This window comes from Oculina patagonica, chromosome 2, assembly GCF_052425735.1.
Source record: "Oculina patagonica isolate OP01 chromosome 2, crgOcupat, whole genome shotgun sequence".
In the NCBI taxonomy this organism is placed as follows: Eukaryota; Metazoa; Cnidaria; class Anthozoa; order Scleractinia; family Oculinidae; genus Oculina; species Oculina patagonica.
In genome coordinates this window covers 22,614,031-22,636,382 of record NC_135759.1, presented here as the reverse complement: position 1 = coordinate 22,636,382, position 22,352 = coordinate 22,614,031, and the positions used below count along the sequence as shown (strand labels likewise).

The 22,352-nt window shown below is 41.7% G+C and overlaps 2 protein-coding genes across 4 annotated transcripts in view; both read left to right on the top strand.

The window, feature by feature from the left end:
* The first annotated feature begins 1,605 nt into the window (after nt 1–1,605).
* On the top strand, nt 1,606–18,009 carry LOC144643510 (uncharacterized). 2 transcript variants are annotated; one of them, XM_078502787.1, is made up of 10 exons: nt 1,606–1,762; nt 8,689–9,900; nt 11,561–11,841; nt 12,509–12,601; nt 13,501–13,620; nt 14,078–14,222; nt 14,711–14,843; nt 15,836–15,960; nt 16,569–16,661; nt 16,834–18,009. In XM_078502787.1, the coding sequence occupies exons 1-10, from the start codon at nt 1,705–1,707 to the stop codon at nt 16,938–16,940; spliced, it is 2,367 nt and encodes a 788-aa protein (XP_078358913.1). In that variant the 5' UTR covers nt 1,606–1,704; the 3' UTR covers nt 16,941–18,009. The 2 variants fall into 2 exon arrangements, with proteins under 2 accessions (XP_078358913.1, XP_078358912.1); XM_078502786.1 differs by lacking the exon at nt 1,606–1,762 and adding an exon at nt 6,993–7,165.
* A 2,881-nt stretch (nt 18,010–20,890) lies between these two features.
* The window catches only part of LOC144643526 (organic cation transporter protein-like), a 13,027-nt gene continuing 11,565 nt past the window's right edge, over nt 20,891–22,352 (top strand). For both annotated transcript variants that reach the window (XM_078502813.1, XM_078502812.1), the window contains exon 1: nt 20,891–21,253. The gene's annotated coding sequence lies outside the window, so the exon portion shown is untranslated. The remainder of the gene's footprint in view (nt 21,254–22,352) is intronic.

Genomic DNA, 22,352 nt, shown 5'->3' with positions numbered 1-22,352 from the left:
TCGGCCGTGTGCGGGTCGCCCGTGCCGCTGTCTGCGTCGGGTCGGGGTGCTCGGGGTCCCCCTCCGGTGGGTCGCGTCCGGTGGCGCGGCTTCCTGATTTCCCTTCACGCTGGGAGGAGCTTCTGTGGCGACGTGCGGCCGTCATGGGGTGGCTCGGTGTGCGGCGCCTCTCGTTTGCTCGACGGATTGTTGATGATGCGTGATGGGTCACGGGCAGCACTGCGGGGGTAAGGAACAGGTCAGACGAAGAGTAATATTGGAACAAAGTATTTCAGCCAACCCTCTCTCAGACGGACAACGTCTGCCGGACTGGCTCCAACTGTCAGTCTTATAGAGGTGTCCGTCTTATAGAGAGTTTAGTTACAGTAAAATGACTAAAAAGGGCAGGGAGGGACCAACAGCAGGCGTTCATTTTTCAGAGGTCCGTCTTATAGGGTGTACGTTAAGAGAGAGTTGACTGTAGTCTAATGCAGTTCGTATGAAAACCCGGGGGGGGGGGGGTACCGGGGTACTCCCTATAATGGCCTATACGGGGAGGCTCCGCCCGAAAGGGGTACCTTTTTCAGGCTTCAGGTATATAAAAAGGGTAGAGATTTCACAAGTTTGAGTATATGAAAGGGTATGGAAATCTGTCATTTCGCTATTTAAAAGGGCCTTTAATTAAAACATTTCGAAAAGACGCAATTAATGGCTGTATTATTTTAATTTATTAAGCGCTACATAAAAATGACAAGAAAATGTCCTATTTTAAGTCCACGCCATGTCTCTTAGGTATATGGAAGGGGTACCTTTTTTCAGTTAAAAGTATACGAAAGGGGTACAATTTCTGTCAAAAATATTATGGTATATAAAAGGGTAAGGGGTTAGAACTTGGGGCGGAGCCTCCCCGTATAAAACTTTTTTCAGTACCCCCCCGGGCTTGGAGACAAATGAGAGAAAACTGTGGGGGGGGGGGGGAGGGGGAAGGGGAGGGGAACAGAATTAGAAAGGTAGAAGTTCCCATTTCGGTACGCCCGTTAGAAGCCGGCTTCCCGGATTATTCCGGCCTTCAACTCTTAAGCTTAATCATTCGATTAATTAATTAATTAATTAATTAGTTAATCAAATTAATGAAAATGTTGCCTTTTCAGTTTGTTCGACTGCCCTTTTCTACGAGATTCTCGACATCCATTTGACTGTACACTGGTACACCCCTTCCCTCTCAGAATGGAGCGTGTTAGTGCTGTTGCACACCTTGATTAATGAAGATACTAGTGAAAGGAAAAACCCCGGAGGAAAAAGAAGCAAACTGATTCTATTCCTTATGTGTCTATTCGCACAGAAAATATTAAGATTAAGATGCCAAAACATTACAAAAAGTTGGCAAACTAACAATTTGGCAAAAAAAAAAGGTTAATGAAAAATACACGGTTTTGAAGTAAAAAATGCGGCACCATGCTTTTCCCAGCAGATGCCATAAAATAACCTTCATAAAGTTTTAACATAAATTACCGTATGCGCTTTTCACTGTTACGCGTGACCAACCTTGCGTGACGCGGTAGGTACTGTATTAATGCATGCTGGTCACGATCCACTCGAGATCAGACACGCACTCTGGCCCTCGTTTCGCGTTTCGGTATAAACAGTGCAAGTCGTGCAAGGTCATCACACAACTGAGAAAAGGTTTGGTCTGCTGGACTATCCAGTTACCGTTTCGATTTGCCAATGGCGGAAGCAAAAAGGATGGTAATTCTTGCAGTCGTTTCTCTGATTCTCTATGCAGGTAAGAAGCATAAATTACGTTTAGAAATAGCTTTAAGTTGTGAAGCATACAGCAGCCATGTTTTGTGCAGATGCTGCAGACGAAGTTTAGTTCTGTTTCACTTCAAACCGTTAACGCCAATATAAATAGAAACGAATCAAAGTTTACTCAAAAACCTTTCAGAATATGTAAAAATTAAGCGATATTTACATGCCTTAAGTCGTTATCTACTAAACACAGTAGAGCTTCAAAATAGCGTCTAATACTTTGAAACTGATTGACCATTTCGCTAGCCTGCGGAGCATCGCGCCGTGCTACAAAGTACAGTATTTACTCTTTAATATGCTCGCTCCCATGCCCATGGTAATCGAGAACTAAAAATCTGCGGAGCAAGCACAACGATAAATAAATATCGGACGCGAAACTCGCGTACTGTATTTTTACTATACTCTTTACAGTCAACTCTCGCCTTGCGGCCCCCCTTTGCGCGCTCGCTTCGGCTCCGGTTTGCGGTGACTCCGCGGCTCCTCCACTAAACGCGCCCCGGGTGTCCCTTAACGAGAGTTGACTGTATATGCTAATTATATAAATTTTATCCTGTTTTCTTCTCTCCCTGATTATTTAAAATGTGTTGGTAATTCAGTATAAATAGCAACTACTGGCTACACACTCTCTTGAACAGCATCTCGAACATATTATTTTGATCTACCGTATTTTGTCAGTATTTTCTGATCTATCTCGGAAAAAATTGATTTTGCTTCTAACCGGTGGGTAGGGGGGTTGTTGTGCTTGTCAACCGGTGGGGATCTAGGAAGGGAGCACATTTGGTCAATGCCATTACGCAATGTAATTAGAAGTATTGATTACAGCGATAAGCTACGATAAGCCCAGACTAGACGTGCGCAAAATACATTCCATTCAAGACGTCCAATAAATGAACATATACATTTCGCACAGGTTTATTTGCCTTTTGCAGCATCCCAGGGGGGGGGGGGGGGGGGGGGGGCAGGCGGCAAATAAGAACCGTAAATTATGCAAACGAAACTGTTTCAAACTCTGACGAAAGCAACAGAAGTTTGCCGAAAATTTAGTTTTAGGAGTTTTTAGAATATTAATTTTATAGTTTTAGATCAGTTTCAAAATAATTCTTAATTTAAACATTTATGTTATATTGGTCTTAGCTTTGTTGTGAGCAGTCCAATATTTTAACATAAACATTCTTATTTTGTGGTCAATTTATTGCGCCAGCTAACTGGTTTGTGCTAGCTCTCAAGAAAACAAAACACATCCGAAATGGATGAGGGTGAGTTACTTACAATCACTGCCCCAGTGATTTCTCCAAGCTTTGGTAGAATTGGGCTGCAGACAGAAAGTTTCGTGACCAAAATTTGCTGTTGTCATTCCAAAGCGCCTTACTGAATGCCAAACATGTCTTCGTACTTTATGAGTTTAATTATCATTTTGCTGTCAAAATCTTCATTCGCTTCGTCGTTTATTGTTATTATATTGGACTGTTCAGAGCCACGCTATCTTCTCAGAAGATTGAACAAATTGTACATAGTATATAGGGACTACCCCCCGGAGATTAGTTTAGCGGGGCACTTTTCGCGAGTGCGAAGCGTCAGGAGTATAGCTCTCGCGCTTTTCGCCTAGGGTAAGCCGGAGACTAGGGGAGTTATTATTCGTCCTCTAAGCCTCGCTGTCAGGTTACAGAATTTTGATGACTAATCGTTCATCAAAATGTACCTTCTTAGTAAAGACTGCGGTACGCTACTGTTGGTTTACGTCAGATATTGTCATTAATATGCCAGCCAAAACATTATTGGACTTTAAAATAAAGAGCTTCTTTGTTTCATGGTTGACAAATTTGAAAAAAAAAGAAATTAATTGATGCCAGTGATTTTGCTACACGCCCAGGGTAGGCTCAACATCAATTGAACACTAGCAAAATCTAAAACCACGATGATCCATTTTTCTGCGGGTTTCTTGATATTGACGATCTTGTCTACGCTTGCAGGTAAGTTTAAGTAACCTGACAATGTTTTTTACACATTTACTTTGGCTGTTTTGGAATGTTATTGTGTGAACTGAATATTTCAATCCTGAGTGGGCATCCATATTATCGCGAAGGATTTTACCAGTGAGAACGGAGGTGTTAGCAAAAATCTCGCGTAAAAGTTAGCAACATTACCAAAATTTATGCCCAGGAATGTAGAATTTCCTGTCGATATCTTTCCTGAACTTCAGCAAACTGTCGTTGTGCCGTGACAACAAGTTCAAACAAGCTACTCCGGGAGCGTTATGGATGATTAATCTGGGAAATGTTTCAAATTCGTCGTACGTTAACTAACTCAATCGTCCTCAATTGTAACCGTGCTTGTTTCTTGTTGTTTTATTACTACCCTGTTGTGTTTCTCTAGTTGGTAAATTACTATTAATATTTTAAGGCTGCCGTCGATTTAAAGATAATGTATCGACACGAAGGCCTTTTAATTAACCCATCAACAAAAAATCTATTTACACCGTTATGCCCCACAGCATTCTGTTGTAAATGCTAAAATACCCCAGGGGGAAATAACATCTATTTAATATTTACTGTTTGACAATAACAACTTTGAATAGAACTATAAATTTGATTTTTTAAGGGATGAAAACTGTAAAAGAGAAATTGCCTGCAACGAACCAAAGGGGAAAAACATCAAACTAGCCTTATAACATTTGTGATCTTCAGGGACTAGGCATACTGGAATAAAAGAAAAACACACCGAAATGAGAAAATTCTTGCTTAGCGCCCCAACCCCTACATTCTCAACATTGAATTGTCCGTCGCTTATCAGATTCAACCAAATTGCATCTGTTCACATCGGTGGCTTTATTCATGTTGTTCATTACCTGACTCGTCCTCAGTCGTCTCTTATGAGAAAAGGCGCAAAGCCTCTCTTCCCATCATGCCCGCGTCCTAGATTTTTTTCTTAGAGACAACTTGGGCTGTGATCCCACGGCCTGCATTTAAATTACAAATTCTAAAGGTAATTTGCCAGCCTGTTTACGAACAAGTTAGACAGAAATATTTAGGATAAAAAAATAGATTTACATCACGACTTAACTTTTAACCAGACCCCTGAGCAGAATATATACCTAGCCTGGGGTGGGGGAGGGGCGGGGGTGGGAGGCTTCCTAGTAATAGGCTAATTGGGGTATTCCCGGGGGTACTCCAGTAAAATATGTAAAGTAATCTGCCGCTGTAAAGGGTAGGGTATTTGAGCAATTTAATCTGGGATAGGGTATAGCGAATTTTGGTCTAGAATGAGGTATCATTTACCATAATTATAAACAACTGACTACGACAGAAATAAAGTTCCTGGAGACTAGCAAGTCTGAGATAGGGTAGGAACTAGTCTAGAATGGGTCGCAAAATGCAGCTGGGGTCGCATTATAACGGTTTGATTTGATTAACTATTATGGAATTGCATGTTTTAGAGGCATTTTTATATATTACATCTTCGATATATTAAAGCTACTAGAACACTGGGGATCTTACCTTATTTAGCATAGGTTCGATTACCATGAGCCGCTGTACCGGACTGGATCCGAGAGAGCGGCGAAAATCGAACCTAAATTTAGCGATGCTGTTTTAACGTTTAAGAAAGGGCTACCATCTTATTCCGGTCTTTCCCAAAAGTGACTAACTATAATTGGCCACAAAATAGACTATAATGGGGTAGGGGTTCTGCGAGGTAAGCGGCACATACCTAGGAATAAATGACCGAAGTACGTTTACCTCACCCCCTCCCCCCCCCCCCCCCCACACACACACACAGAGGCACACCAGGGATACTTGTATATAACCTTAGACGCTGCACACACATAGACATTAAAGGGTAATTCTACTTATTCTTTTCTTTTTGACTTCTCGGCGTAGTGCTCTTAAGGGGAGCAAGGAGATGAATTCAAACACCAAACATGATAACAAATATTTTTATGTCGGCCATTTTGGATTTATTTTGTGCATTTTCCTAACTTAACTGATTGCTGATAGGTCAGCTTCCTAATAAATACATTCATTGTCATGTAAGCTGGCACAAATTATAATTTAAAATGGGTAGCACCCATTGTTCTAAATTTTGAGGACTCGGGGATTAACCCCTTTAGAACCCGAGACTTGGTGATATAGCTACAATACCTCAACTCATTCTTATGAAAACCACCAGACTCGTTACATGTAATTTGCATTCGTTCTATTTGCATAACAGTCCTGAGGCATAAGACTTATTTCCTTGCGGAAACTAGACGTAATATATACGTAATAATTTTCTCTTGATTTATTTTTGCCATTGGACAATATTGCGAGCAGCAAACTGACTTAAATGACGAATTAAAAAATTTGCAAAAAATTGAACAGTGTCTTGAAATGCAAGTTAAAGATTATTCTTCAATGTTGCGTGAAAATGTATTAAGGCCATTGTCATTGTCGGGAGGCGCGGTGGCCTAATGGTTAGTGCGCCGGACTCCGGATCGAGCGGTCCGAGTTCGAGCCCCGGCCGGGGTCACTTGTGTTGTGTTCTTGGGCAAGACACTTTACTCTCATAGTGCCTCCCTCTACCCAGGTGTATAAATGGGTACCGGCGACATAATGCTGGGGGGGGGGGGGGGATCCCTGCAATGGACTAGCATCCCATTCAGGGGGGAGTAGAAATATTCCTAGCCGCTTAATGCTACGGAGACCGGGATAAGCTCTGGCAGTATGAGCCCCTTGGCTCGAGGCTTCTCCTCCCATTGTTACAATAAAGTTTAATATTAGTGATAAGAAAGGATCTGCTGAAGTGTGAATTCTATTCTAATTTACTGTTGCTGTACATTTGCGAGTTAATAACTTTTTTATTTCCGTATGCGATAGCTAGCACCTTCGTTTCGCACAGTTGGTCTCTTGAAAGTATATTTAAATAGCCGCCGGTGATCACAGAAAAAAGGTTCTTTCTAATAACTCTGCAGTGTTGGTAATTTATCAGATTTATCGATGATAATCTCAAGATTGAAATACGTCGACTTATCTCGGATTTTATCCTTCGCAACTTAACGGAAACCGGCAGTTTCCTGGTTGAAAAAATTGTGGTCATGAATCAATGTCTATCGACATTGTGCATGTGGTTCTCTGAAGCATAGCAATAGCTCGACTCATTCTTATAAAACCGCAAGAATCGTTAAAAGACACTCATTCTATTTGCATGACAATGTACTGACACATCATAAAAGTTATTTCCTTGCGGAAACTAGACTCGACACAAGTGCAGTTTACTTGTCCGTGCGAAAGTCTTCATTTCTACAGAAAGGGTTAACACTCCACAATTCAAATCATGGTATTTTCTACGAAAGAAGGTTTCCTTCTGTTACTTTGCTGTTGCTTGGCGCTCAAAGGCGCTAAAGGTAACTTTATTTTTACATTTATTTTAACCCTTAAAAATTTCAGTGCTACTAATTTTAATAGTGCAGGAAAACTAAAATGAGTCTTAACTTGAACTGTTTTTGAAATGTGGTGATGTTTCTCCTGATTCATTTTTACCCAGTGCGACAATATTGCGAGAACTGTTCACAGCGAGCTGTTTAAAATGTAAGACCGATTAAACAATCGGATATTCGACATTGTTTTGCATACGAGTTCAAGATTTTTTTAATTTCGCGATCGTGTGTATTGAAGCCATTGTCGCAACAAAAGATATGAGTAAAACTGAAGAAAAGATCTACTAAAGCTGGATGCTCTTTACTTATTTAGTGTTGTTCCGCACTTGCGACGGTTTGATAACTCTAATTCTAAATGTTTTATTTCTGTATGCGATAGCTAGTACCTACGTTTCGCACTGTTTGCATCAAGTATAAGGAAATAGCCTCCTGCACTCACAGAAAAAATGATTCTTTCTGCGAAACTCTTCGATGTTGGTAATTTATAGATAACATACAGTAAAAACCCGCGAGTAAGAACCCGCTGCATGCGTCACGAAAAAAGTTAATGTTAGAAAAAAGGAAAGATTTATTTAAGCGCGACTGCTTTTTTTAATTGAGCGTTGTTGCGAACTTGGAAGTTTCATAACTTTCCATTTACCTTTTTTTATTTCCGTATGCTATAGCTAGCAACAAAGTTTCGCACTGCTGGCCTCAAATCACGCCAAGTGTAGATCGGACTTAAATCAGACCAAACTATTGCTTGAAAACTGTTTCCTTCGCACCAAGGTCTCGAATATTAACCACTCAAAACAAAACTGTTCCGTTCCGACACGAAACTTTATTTAAAAATCGTTTTACGAATTTTCATTGTGTTAGCTGTCTTGTATTTTTGTTTTAGAATTGTGAATTCTAGCGATTAAAATGTCTGGCCACTTAACGTGCTTGTGGAAATCAATACCGTTTCCATAGCCTTTGTGGCAGGCGCCGTAGTTTCGAGCGTGCGTATGGGAAACGCGAAAGGCACGAGGGGGGCACGCGAGGAAAAAATCGCACTCGATCTTCTAAACGCGCTAAAAAGAGTACACAGACGCCTGCTACGCAGGCTACGTCGCACCTGTTTTGAGCAAGGTGCCGCTTTAATATGTCGAATGTGTTATTTACTTTCATTTTGTCGGGGAACCTTATTTCAACTGACTGACTTGCAAGGAAACGTACCAATTTTAACAACAACTAACTCCTAATGCGCACGTAACTTCTGATTATTTCTGCGATAAAGCACATACGGGGGGACTTGTATCTGGGACAAGTACTTGGCACTTGTCCTTTGTATGAACTATCCGTTTTCCTTAAAAAAAAAAAAACCTTGTCGTGTGGACAATTTTTTCAGCGAACTGGTCCCCAGATCAAACCAGCACGATTGGATGTTTCAACCTTTATGCACACAAATGATATGTTGTCCTGCCATGCACAATGCGTTTTGTTGTTCTCATTTATAGTTTCATTTTCAGGTTCTGTTGCCTCGTCTTCCGACTTGCATGCCGTTTTCAGCATGGGTGGAATTAAGGGTGACGTCATCTTTTCCCAGCCTCAAGAAAACGGTCCCACAAACATCATGGTCAAATTGACAGGCATAAACGAGACTCTGACATGGAGCATTCAACAACTACCCATGATCTACGATGGCAATGCGGCTATGAGCTGCAGCGTAGGAGCTGTCTTCGACCCCAAGATGGCCAAGAAATCTGCAGACTACAATACCAAGTGCCTATTAGCCAATGATACAAGATTTGAATCATGCGCAGTTGGGGACTTGTCAAAAATGCTTGGCGACCTGGACGACGGCAACTCACAGCAGAATTTTACAAATCAGAATCTGATGATTCCGATCAGAGGACCGTACAGCATCATGGGGAGGACACTAGTTCTGTACAGTGGTGACACAGCCAAGGCATGCGCATTGATAACTCCTGCCCAGACCATGAAAACCGCCGTCGCTGTTTTCAAATTTCCAGTGGCAGGCTCCGTTTATTTGAGACAAGTTGACGAGAACTCTGACACCTCTGTTTTCGTTGATCTTTTCTTTGTTAACGACGCACAGTCTGGAAGTCAGTTAAAATGGCAGATAAATCAGAGAGTGATCAGCGATGACGCCTCGGATCCATCTTCTTACTGCAAGCAAGTCGGTGAAATGTTCAACCCAAAGAACGTTAAAAACGGAAACTGTAACGAGACAATGCACGGCAATTGTGCCATTGGTGACCTGACATCCAAACATGGCAATATCGAAGTTTCTGTGGCAACCGAGATGAAATCATCAACAAAAGCGGCATTCACCGACACTAACTTGCCTCTGGACGGTGCTAACATGGTCATCAGTGAATCGATGGTGTTGTTTTCGGCAAGCGACCCTCCAAAACCTGTTGCCTGTGCAAAGATTGTCCACTTAGAACCCAAAACACTGAAAGTCTCGTTCAACGCCGATGTCCATCAGGGTGTGAGTGGTTATTTTAAGTTTACTCAGTCGTCTCCTTTCGATCCTGCAACAACGGAAATCAAGCTGAGTGGCCTCCAGAAAAAGGCTCAAGGTTATCACGTGCATGCCTACCCCAGCCCGTCTTATATGCATTTAACACCAAGTCAGTCATGCCAAGGCCTCATTGCTGGAGATCACTGGAATCCTTTCAACATTGATCTTAACAAAAGCCCTCCTGCAGGCACAGGTAAATATTTCTCCATTCCATTTCTTGTTGTTGTTTTGTCCATAATAAGAAGCCGAGTTTATCGTTCAGTTGTTGACATTTTCATTCCCCTAAGGTTCGGCAGCTTTCGGTACTAAGTACTATGATGCCTGGGATTGTTGGAGTAAATAACGGGAGCCATGATCGGTGCATCGATCGTTTCCAAAGGCAATCGTCAAATCAACACCAATACCAGCTCAATTCTCCCATCGGGGTAAAGATCAAAATTCAAAGTCTAGTTTACCCAAACCTGTAAGCTGACGAATTTTAAGGGATGATGGTTTTCTTTTCGCTAAAATCTGGTACTCATTCCCCCCCCCCCCCCCCCCACTTTTATAAAGTGGCGAAAGGCATATAGCTAACTAGTTTTAAAGCTAACCTTAAAAAATTATTTTAAAGGGGCTTCATTAACTGGCCATGAAATCCCGGGTTTCTAAACTTCATTCTAGTTCTACACTTCTCAAGTGTGGAAGTGTAGAATACTCGGACAAACTAGGGATTATAACGACCCTTTCCCGGGGAAAGGGTCGTTATAATCCCTAGTTTGTCAGAGTATTCTACACTTCCACACTTGAGAAGTGTAGAACTAAGTAAAGAATGACAAGAGTAGAATGACTGGCGAAAGGGTCGTTGTAATCCCTAGTTTGTCCGAGTATTCTACACTTTCCCACTTTAGAAGTGTAGAACTAAGTAAAGAATGACAAGAGTAGAATGACTGGGGAAAGGGTCGTTATAATCCCTAGTTTGTCCGAGTATTCTACACTTCCCCACTTTAGAAGTGTAGAACTAAGTAAAGAATGACAAGAGTAGAATGACTGGGAAAAGAGTCGTTATAATCCCTAGTTTGTCAGAGTATTCTACACTTCCACACTTGAGAAGTGTAGAACTAAGTAAAGAATGATAAGAGTAGAATGACTGGGGAAAGGGTCGTTATAATCCCTAGTTTGTCAGAGTATTTCTTACTTCTATACATTAAGAAGTGTGGAACTAGAATGAAGTTTGGAAACCCGGGATTTCATGGCCAGTGCTGGACATATGTGACTTTAATGAGCAGATTAAGACTTGGCAATTAAAGGTCGTTTGAGGAGAATCTGATATCCAATAATTGACTGAGCTCAAGGTTCTCATCGAAGATCGAAGTTGCTATTTAGAACTGACCTTTTTTAAACTAAAAAATACAAGATAATGTTAATATTTTCATGAGCCGATTAAGAGTTGAGGGGAATCTCAGCGCACGGTTCTCGTCAGATACGTTGCTAGGCAAAATGACGCACGCGTATCCTGCTGGCGACATGCGCACTGAAGCTGAGTTTATAACTCAGTTCTTTGGCGGCATAAGCCAACACTATATTTTGATTAGATAATAAGCATCGTAACGCGTCGAGGTTTAACATGTACTTTTAATCTTCTCCTTTTTTGATGAGACAAATTTTGCTGAAATCTTTAATAACGCCGCTTGGAGTGCTTCTACGAAGATTTGTTGAAAAACGTTACTCGCCCACTCGAATGCATGTATTGGTTAACAGCGATACATTCTGAAAGTAAAAAAACACACACACTCGAACAACTAGCGCTCCTTATGGCAAAGGCCTGAGGCATTCGAAAATTGAAATAATATTTCTGCTTTGCTCGTTGTTTTCAGGAACAGACGATGAATACGAAATCGGTGACTTGAGTGGAAAGTACGGGTCTTTTCTAAACCTGACAACCTACGAAAAAACACACACAGACTACAACCTTCCACTGTTTGGCAGAAACAGCATCCAAGGTCGCTCTGTTGTTATTCATAAGCTGAAGATACAGGACAATAACGCGCGGTGGGTTTGTGACAACCTCGTCCTAGTTGTCGATCCGGCTACCTCCTACGTCATGAAAGCCACCGCGAATTTCACTGGACCGAAACTGACAGGAGTTATTTTGATGGTAAGTTCGATCAGGAGCATCTCTCAACCAAATTAAAACTACTGTCATTTCTTTTGATTTAAACGGCGTCGGGAAGAAATATTACTTAATTACTTCAGAGTGGAATGTTAGTCCATCGCAGGTTATAACTTCACGCACCCATCTATTTACCACATGTTCAATGACCCTGAGGGTTATAACAGGGTTACAACAGGGTTAAACCCAGGGTTTGTAGGGAACAAGGGAATGACCATTTACTTTTTTGGAATATGGGAAAGCATATTGGGGAACAGGGAACATTAAAATCAAAGAGATACTTTTAGGAAAGACGGGAACACAATGAAAATTTTGTTGAGACAAAGGGAACATCCTCGTCATGGACCCTCCCCCTGGGAGGGACTTAGTAAATATTAATGTAATAATGATTTTACAAACGAAAGAGGCTGGACCCCATCAAGAAGGGGCGAGATCCGAGAGTTAAAGGTAATGGAAGGGAAAAATCAAGACTCCCTGTCCCACCCCGCTCCCCGCCCTCCCAAGCTTGAAATGATTGACAACGTTTTTACTGATATGAAATCACTTTAGCTTGTAATCTTTCACGTTCGTGAGTCATCAAAAGTATTGTAAAAGATTGTTATTAATGTGAGGACTTGGTCTCTGATTGTTTCTTGATGCTTCCTCTACTTAGGATCAGTACTTTTCCAGCAAACCTGACACCGCTGGTCAAGAGTCCACAATCTTCATTGACATCAAATACACCGAAGACCGTAGCACCGAAACAGTAAGTTATTTCAGTTATGTAGTAGAGCAGTTTTCAATTGAGTGTCGTAAAACCAAAACCAAAGTAATTACTTTAGCCAATCACAACAAACACAGACAATTCAGTGAAACAATCAAAACTCAAAGCAAATACATGTAGCCGGCACGAAGCGCGGGAAAACGTGCGGGAGCAAGTCACGATTGGTTTTGGTTTTAGTTCTGATTGGCTGAGAAAGTGGCGCGAGATTTTTAAGCCAATCACTAAGCGTAGCAATGTAAAACCAAAGCAAACGCAAATTACTTTCGACACTCAAGTGAAAACCGCTCTAAATGTAATTTATTTACCCACATACACAGAAGAGCTTAGTATATCGTTGAGACGTGTATGTGCGTCCAAGATCGATTTAGAATTTGCAGGGCTGGTTGTTGTGGAGGGAGTAAAACCGGAAAACCTGTAGAAAAACCCTCGGAGCAAGGACGAGAACCAACAACAAACTCAACCCACATACCGTAAAATTTCGGTTATAAGCCCTGGGCTTATACAGCTTCATAAGAGGTTTTGTGTGGGCTTATAAGCGGAGGGGCTTATATCCGGGAGGGCTTATAAGCGGAATAAAAAAACGTTTCAAAACGAGCCACGCGAGTGTTGATCGTAATAAGTTTTTAAGTTAAAAACGCACAATAAAGCAACATTTAGCCCTGTTCAATACTGTCATCCGGCAGAGGGGGGCTTATAAGCGGGGGGGGGGGGGGGCTTAAAACCGGAATTTTACGGTACAGCATCGTTTCGAGCCCGGGCCACAATTTTGGGAGGCGAGCCAGCTCTCACCACTGGGCCACCCCAGCTCCCCCAAAGACTGACTGTTTACCAAATGGTCGATAACACTTGATAACAACTTTCTGTATTGTTTTATTGAACAGAGTGGTCACAAGTGGGACGTACATGATAATCCTGTTGGTGGAGATGCACGTGACTCGGATGTTAACAAGAGATGTATGAGTTTGGAGGGGAAATTCAATCCATACGGGGTATATACCCAGGTGGGTACATAAAACGTTTTGAAATGTCGCGATTTAAATTATTAAGCACATAACAAGTCGAACAACGAGATTGTAAGCTCAAAGTTTTGTTGACTGAAGTAGCTAACAGTATTTTCACCACAAGCAACACCACATTGTTGAGGAAAATCTTGCGTTATAAGCGTGACTGAAGGATCTGTTACCATGATTTGCCGAAATATTTTCGCCTAATTAGTTATTAATGACCTTCTCTCTCCCGAAAAAAGAAATAATATTAATATACACTTGTTAAATGTCAGTGCTAACGTCCGTATTTGCCCTTCTCAACTTAAACTATGTCCCCAATTAAACTATGTCCCCTAGTGGATGTCTTTTGTTGTCGTCAGTTCACTCAATAGTTTGCTACTCAGTTTTCTCTCTTTTTGTTAGGTTTTCTTATTACGTATTTTTCTGATTTCATATCTTTCTGTTTATTTAGGGAAGTTACTCCTCCGCCTGTAAGCCAACTAACATGCTTCGCTGTCAATCAGGAGACTTAGCTGGTAAACACACACCTTTTAAGGTGGGCGGTGGGCGACAGCTCTACAATGATGTCAACCTTCCATTATTCGGCAGAAACTCTGGTAATGAACATAACTCTTACGTTCTCACTCTGTCGCTCTCCTAGTATTTTTTTATTTGGTATTATAATATGCTTGTCTCTGATCATGAACGCGGCCTTGGGCAGGGATCCTTAACCTTTTCAGGCTTGTTCACCTTGGGATCAGAGACGTGGTGGACTAATAACTAGCGCGCCGGACTCCGGATAGAGAGGCCCGGGATCGAGTCCTGGCCGGGGTCACTGCATTGTGTTCCTCGGCAAAACTCCTTACTCTTACAGTACCTCTCTTCGTCCAGGTGTATAAATGGGTACTGGCAACTTAAATGCTGAGGTAACCCTGCAACGGACTAACATCCCATCCCGGGATGTTAGCCCATAACCCGACTTTAAATTTGATTTCTGCCGGTGTTAAAGAGTTAATCTTCACCGCGTACTTGAACAGGTTTTTAGCTGCTTTTGGAAACGTCTGTAACGTGTAACGTAACGCATCATGTTTTCTGTTTTAACCAGCTGTTGGTCATGGTATAGCTATGAACGATAAAGATGGAGGAAATGATCGTCTTGGTTGCGCAAACATCGTAGCTGACTCGTCTTTGTTTGCAGAGGACTCCCTGGAGTACAAGAAAGAGGCTGAATTTTCCAGGTAATTTGACATCTAGCTTGGCATTTAAGTTTTATAGTGATTATATGAAATCTGATGACGCTGGCCCAACAGATAAGCTACTACCAAGCTAATATGCCATAATATTAATACAATTGACTCTTGCTTCACGCTTAGTTGCTAAGGGAGTTGTGTAAAGATGTCAGTAACCTATTCCAAAGCTGTTGGTACCTATCTGTTGTGTGACTAGTCTCACATAGGGCTACTTATTCCAAAGCGGGCATGCATGTATTTCCTCAGCCTAGAAAACCTACACAAGCTGAACTGAAGCCAGTTAGAAGTTTCCCCTTCTGTGATTTCGGGCTATTGTTCAGTCTATAACACTGCTTATTTGGATTTAAATTACTATAAAACCAAATAGTGTAAATGGACAACGAACATCTAGCCCGAAAAAGTTATGTTATTCACAGTTTCACTGGGAAACCACACACTCAGTATTTGTTTCATATACACGGCCCCACAAGCTTCTAGCTTTAAACACAAACCGTGTATAAATAAAGTTGCTTTACCTTTTTTTTACCTTTTACTCAATGCATTAGATAAGCTACATTTTGTTTTCGTCGTATTTTGAACGCACTAGCCGTTTCGGCTGTCGGCCTTACAGTGTCTGGAAAGCGTTCGTAACGGTGGCAGTGCGACCACACTGGTAACGCGTAAACTTGCTGATGTTATCAATCATTTTCCCTAATCAGAATTGGTCCAAGGCCTCCTCCAACAAAGCTGTTTAGGTGCGCTAACCAATCAAAGGATACCATTTTTACAGCACGCCAATCAGGAGCAAACCAGATACTAGCACGTTTTCCCGCGCTTGGCGCCGTTGCTCATTGCGTTGTTTGCCTTTCCACTCAGTTTTAATTGGTTTAGTGTACGACCTTCCTTAGGTAGCAGATGTGATCGGAACTAAGTTGTTAGATGTTTTGTCTTTTAATGCAAGTGAGAAACTTTTTGACTTTTCTTTGTTCGCCCCTTTTCAGTGCCCAGTTTGTTGACACCATATCTAAAGCTTTAGAAATCCCAAAGTGGCGACTTTTCAACATTCGGACAGAGAAGGGCAACGCGGATGACTGTCTGATAGTCAAGTTTGGGATCATTGGAGAAGGTATACCCACCCCCACATATTGTTTTATCATGCTATAATTATTTGCACTCTACAGATTAATGGCATTGCAAACCTATGAATAATTTGACATTGTCGAGTGCAACAACCTAAGGAATATAACAAGTATACAGTTTAGCAGAGCCCCTATTGGCCAGCTTGTTCAGGGGTTCTGTCAGGCTGGGACCTAGGTCCCTCTGCACTTCATCCTTAATCTCGTATCCAGATGTCTACTTACCACGGTTGAGAAGATCTGGGTACGAGATTACTTCATCCTAACAGGCGCCGTCCCTTAATCCACTGTTGCCCAACTCCCACAAATGAGGAAGTCAGGGGATGGACAAAGTTCCACTATAGCTGTTAATTTCTCGCTATTCAAAAACGACTGTTAATATAGCTGGCATATTGAGGGAAACACGTGCATGTATTAATAAAACCAGAAGTCTGGCGCATGTATTAAGCCAGAAGCGAGTGTGTTTTTTTCCTTAAAAAAGACGGTGTCAGCTATCAAATTGTGTTTACCTGTTGATTGACAACTCAAGATGTACATGGCCTAGCTTGATCCTCTTTACTGTAACCTCCTGCTTGAGACAGGTTTTCATATTTTACAGGGGGTCAAGTCAGTCTACCCGTGAAGAAATTTAATGACATCCGGTCAAACGATCCAGGAGCCCTCAAACAGTATCAGCCGAGTAAGGACTGTGGTGAGTATAGTCATAATGTTTCTTATGAAAGCATTTAGATTGGTGATTTGGTGGGGTGGGAGACGGTTTCGGCTGACTATACTTTTAATATAAGATACTTCTCATTCTTATTTACTAGTGCTCGTTATAGGCCATTTGTAATGAAAGCTCTTTTGATCTCCTCTCATTTCAGATCCCAAGAAGGACCCGAGTGGAACTCGTGGCCATCACGCAAACTTCTTTCTCATGGTCACTGTTGTTATGGCAACAATTGTCATGGGAGGACTGCAATTGATTTGAGTTTAAATATGCAAACTGCTGGAGGAAGCTTGCTTATATTGTAGTTAGATGTCGGCGCCCAGTAGATGTGCTCAGCACAATTTGTAAAACTGCTTGATTTCTTAGTTCCTTAGTCCAGTCCCTGTCCGCACCTGATGACTTGCATGCGCATGTGTTATTTTCCCCCAAAACGGGGAAGGGCGGGGGGGGGGGGGGGGAAGCTGGGGACCAAACATGTCAGCACTTTGGAAAGGCGCGCGCACAGATAGTGAATTCAAGTACGCGACCTTGAACTCGCTTCTTCGCGTAGTTGAATTTGCCATTTGAGCGAGCAATTTCAACCCTAGTGCGCGCCCTGCGGGTTCGCCCTGTGCATGGGCATGCAAGTTATCCAAGATACTTTCTTCTCGCGCCTAGGTTCAATCCCTATATAAGGCGCAAGGGAAGGTTCGGGACTGGAGTAGTAGTTCCCCTTTTTCTCTACACTTCGACCGTGATTTTTTTTCGGTGTAGTCACCGAGATAAACGAATTTACTGCACGACTAATCAGTACTAAAAGCCTAGGAACCAGAAAAGTCAAAATATACGAATGTTTGTGAAAATTTAAAGCTTTGCGAAATAAAACAAGCAACATTTACTTGCAACCTATCAGGACAAAACCGATTGATGAAATCTGGATTTGAATAACCGTGTTCAATTTTAACTGAGCCATTTCAGTTATGTGGTCGATTATCTGCTGTAGAAAATGTAGACTGTGGGGTGCTGTCAAGTCAAAAGCAGATTTCTAGTGTGGTACCTCCCCTTGTCGTCCCCAAAGTCTTGGTAGGAAGACAGTAAGTGCCAGAAATAAACAAAAGATCAAAGGAAACAAAAAACTGAATCGCTTTTCGCTGCCTTGCATTTTTGTTGGCAAATTAATGTATTTACACAGCATCCACCCAATTTTCCCCCAATAGCACTATAACTTGCTGACAACAGCCAAATGAATCATTGAATCATTGAGTGGGGATGATGTTTAGTTAATGATATGCTATTACCACTCCTTTGTAAGTCAAGCATTTACGGTCATGATTAAAACCTTAACCGAACAGGTTTTTGTAAGTAGGCTTCAACGTAATATTCCTTCTCCTTCTGCAGTGGATATTATTTTCACCGCCGGACTGCATGGACTTATTATGCTCTTTCGAAATTATCTAATTAGCGTGAAAAAAATCCATAAAGCATAACTAGATCCCAAGATGGTGGTCTCTTATCGGCTTTTCGCGTTTTTTTTTTTGTGCTAAATCTGGGCCACTCGACTACCCCCCCCCCCCCTCCAACCACACCCAATAATACTGGCGAGTGACCTCTGTATAATAAAAGACGAAAATATTTGGAGCTATACTCAAAATCTTCACGGTTCTAAACCGTTGTTGATTGGTCAACGAGTTTAGAAGTTGTACGGCCATTCTCCATTGTTCTAGCAGACAAGTTTAAAATGTTCTGAAAAGTTGTCAGTGGCATCTTGAAGAGAACAAAAGGTAAAATTATTAGTACAGTAACTCTGCACGTGCTTCTGGTATCTTTGTACATTTCTCAGCGCGGCTGTCTTAAGGTGATTCCCTAGTATTGCATTGCGCATCATAACTACGCAGAATTTTACGCGTAATTAGCGCGCGCACATAAACAAAATGGCGGCTTTTTTCTATGCGGCTTGGCTCGCGCGAGAGAGAAATCATCGTCTTCTCGAAACGGTGGCCCATCATTTTTTTCTCTTAGTTCGAAAGTAGCGATAAAATTCTTTCTATGAAATGAATACAGATCAATTTCTATGGCAGAATAATACATTATCACCGAAAACGTGCACTTTGCCAGTACTTGCAAAGGAAATATAAGGAATTATATGGTAAATACAAGGTCTTCTTGCTCCTAAACGAATACGGTGACCTCCCTTTTTTATTTCAAAATTTAACTTCCCTGAAGGTAAACAACCAACTGGCAAAGTTTGGTTGGAAATCTATGAGCAGTTCTATTTCAAGGGAATTACCTTAAGCAAACATCAAATAATTTATGCAGGGCCACGTGGTGAAAAGTTCCAAAACAGTTCGCATTTGAAGTGCGCGTGTTCTTGTGCAGTGGAAAGTGAGTCGTCTCGAAAACGTTGTCTTTTCTCACCCTTACATTGGGTCAAACACTACACATAAAAACATGTTTTGCCTATCGCGGAAAGATTTCGCAGCTGTAATGGCTGTAATATGATAGTGACAGCCACATCACGGTGCATACTGCCGCAACAATTTTCGAGTGCGTGTTGTTTTTGGGTGCAACCCGGTCCAAACACAATAGCCGATAAACAACGTATTGTTATCTGGCATTACAAGGGGCATGTCCTGCCTAGAGGTAGGATAACGGTCCCTTTGAAGTTTTGTCCGGTTTGACAACATTTGACCTGGTCCAAACAAGTTGTTCGCACTTGTTTTTGCGATTGTTTTCACAAAAACCAACAAAATATATCATGCGTGCAACGTGGACCAATCATGAGACAACTGCTTCTTTGTTGTAATGTATTGTTGGACAAGTTTTGCGTCTCTAAAAACGTTTTCGCACTTGTTTTCTGCAACAATCGACACATTAATGATGAAATGTTCCAATTGTCACCAAACTTGTCTGCAAGTGCGAATTGCCCCTAACCTGCAACCAGGCGTTCTTTATTTTCGCAGAATTATTCTAATCAGCATGTCTAGCTAATTAGCAATAGTCGCTCTCATTTGCAAGCCGGCAAGCGAGTCAATCAGTTTGTGTCCTCCAGCTTGTCGTGGTTCTTCCTCTCTTAACTCCCGGTAAGCTCATTTTATTAGTTTATTTAAAAATACAGCTGTAGTGACCACAGAAGCCTGCACCTGACGCGCTGGCTAGGTACAAACTTCGCTGATAGGCTTAACCGCGTGGCTTGCTGTTAATGATTGTCGTTTCCGTCAAGTGCGATAAGTTGGGTGCCTTAGTAGTAGTATTCAGTTGCAAGCAGAAGAATTAACCTTCGCTACCAAGCAAGATATACCACATTTAACATGTTCTGAACGGATCTGCGAAGAGGCACGCTTTTGAAAGGAAGTGCTTCTCATGAAATGCACGTTAGGTTGATTGGGTCGACCTTCTTATTCTTGTTGTGTATCAGGGCCTCTCCTTGTTTTTGGTCCAGACCAGGTCTGTTAACTCTAGACCGCCGGTTTCATTCATGACTGTGTGTCCACACGGGACGGTTGCAAATCAGCTGTTTCTTCCAGTCAATCATGCGCAAAACACAAAAAGCGGTCGCGGACAAGACCCGTCCCGTGTGAGTATTGCTAACATGAGCGGAACAGTTGCAAAGTGGACCAGCCCCAAAAGATTTATCCCATCATCAATAATAATTCTCCATCAGACGCAGGATAAATGCGGATATAATTCAGACATAATAGTAATAGACTGTGTTATTAAGTGATAGCACAATCTTTGCCTTGCGAATAAGGCCAGTGGCTTTCATCTGAAGTCGCTGTCAAAATTCTAAAATCTAACTTGTTAATGCTAGAAAGCTAGTTTTCACATACATTCGAGACATGCAATTTTTGGTATCGATTCAGCGCTTAGTTTCGGAAGTAAAACGTTTTGAAGTTTGTAAGGTACGCCGGGATGAAGGTGTTTCTCGTCATTTTTGGGCAAGCGTTCCAATTACTATCCACAGCTGTAGTCGTTAAAACCCAAAAGAGCGTTTTCGCGGAGGCCATATTGGACCATATTCCTTGCATAAGAAAAGAACTTGTTTTTTAATGGACAAAACTCCACTGCTTGGGAACTCCGCCGTGATGTCACGTGAAAACGCTCTATAAAAGAAATCAATGTTAGTGGTGTTTAGTATACATTTAAGTCGTCTTTGTTTTTCTCGGGTTTTATCTAAACGCTAGTTGAAGTAGTTATTATTCAAAAGAGGTCTCAAAATAGAATACACATGAAAAAATGCAAGATATTGCACAGGGACATTTTATAATCCGCGAAACAGATACGCCATAGATAATCGTTTCTGTCAAGAGCTGATACAACGATTTGTTTAACCAGTTTTGTGAAAACACTTCACCTCCGGCTACCACCGTCTGTCGATTAACAGGGTCAACAATGTGAAATAACTTTTTGCTGTTATTCCAGTATTATTTTTTGTTTGTTCGCATTCAGTGGAGCGTGAGAGGCGAGCGTCGTGACCTCTTGCTACAAAGATAACGACCAAACCGGTAAAACAAGAAACAACACTTGACGGCCTTGGCGCGAGCACGCACCGTACACTGTTCCTGCTTCGCACCCCTTTTGAGCTATCGAAATATCTGGTAAGGATTTCGACCTATTTTATTAATAAGCTTTTAAATCTTTAGGCAGGGTTACAAACGAAAAGAACACTGAGCTGGTTGCACACGTAAACACAACGCACCACGATATGCTGATATCTGAGCTTTGTACGAGACAAACCTGAAGTATGCAAGTTATGGCTCTTAAGACTTAACTGTTGGGATATTATTTCAGCAGTTGTTCAGTTTTCCAGAGTTTTACCAATATGAGTGCTCAGCGCTACCTTGTTAGTTCTTTTTTTCCAAAGGAATTATTGAACAGTTGAAAAAACCGTCAAGGCTACCTCGCGGCCTGCCTCGCAAGCTTACATGTATATTACATCAACTGATCAACACGATTTTGTCTTATCTACAGTAACGGCGCCACCAAAACAATCGATGTGCAAACATGAAGGTCGATAAATGTGTGCGCATTCTTTAGGGGACCCATTAGAACCCACGAGAACCCAGTCGTATTCATATTCCTGTATGCCAAAACAGCCTGTTGTGCAGGCTAGAATCCTGTACCATATCATCATGTCGCATACCCGGATGGCATTCGGCCGAGACTAATGAAATTGTAGGTATCAGTTTAAATATGGGATAAATAGAATCTTGTCAACAACTGCTCAAGAAAATATTTTGTTCATCGGCCTAAAAACTAATCACACACATCATAGCCGTGAATAGTTTGAAGTAAAGAGCGCGCTCTTTTGATCAAGTGCACCACTCTTCGTGTTTCAGTAATCGATTCTAACGAACGATATTATTAGACTTTTTCGCCCCAGTAATAGTAAAATATATGGGGAAAAAGATGATATATTGTAACCTCGTTACAGCGAACATATTTTGCCAGTTCCTTTGCGCTTCGTTATATCAATGTTCCACATAAAAGGCCGTGTTCACACTAAGTGCCCGAGCACTGGTACCTGAGCACCGGCAAAAAATAGCGTCGTGTTCAAACACAGAAAACCAAAGTACCCGTGCAAGTACCATTAACTGCCCGAGTACAAGTTCGAGACCTTGTACTCGGGCACGAGCACCGAATTATGGCGTGGGTACTTGAAAAAAATAGTATGTTCACATTAGTGCCCAGCAGGAA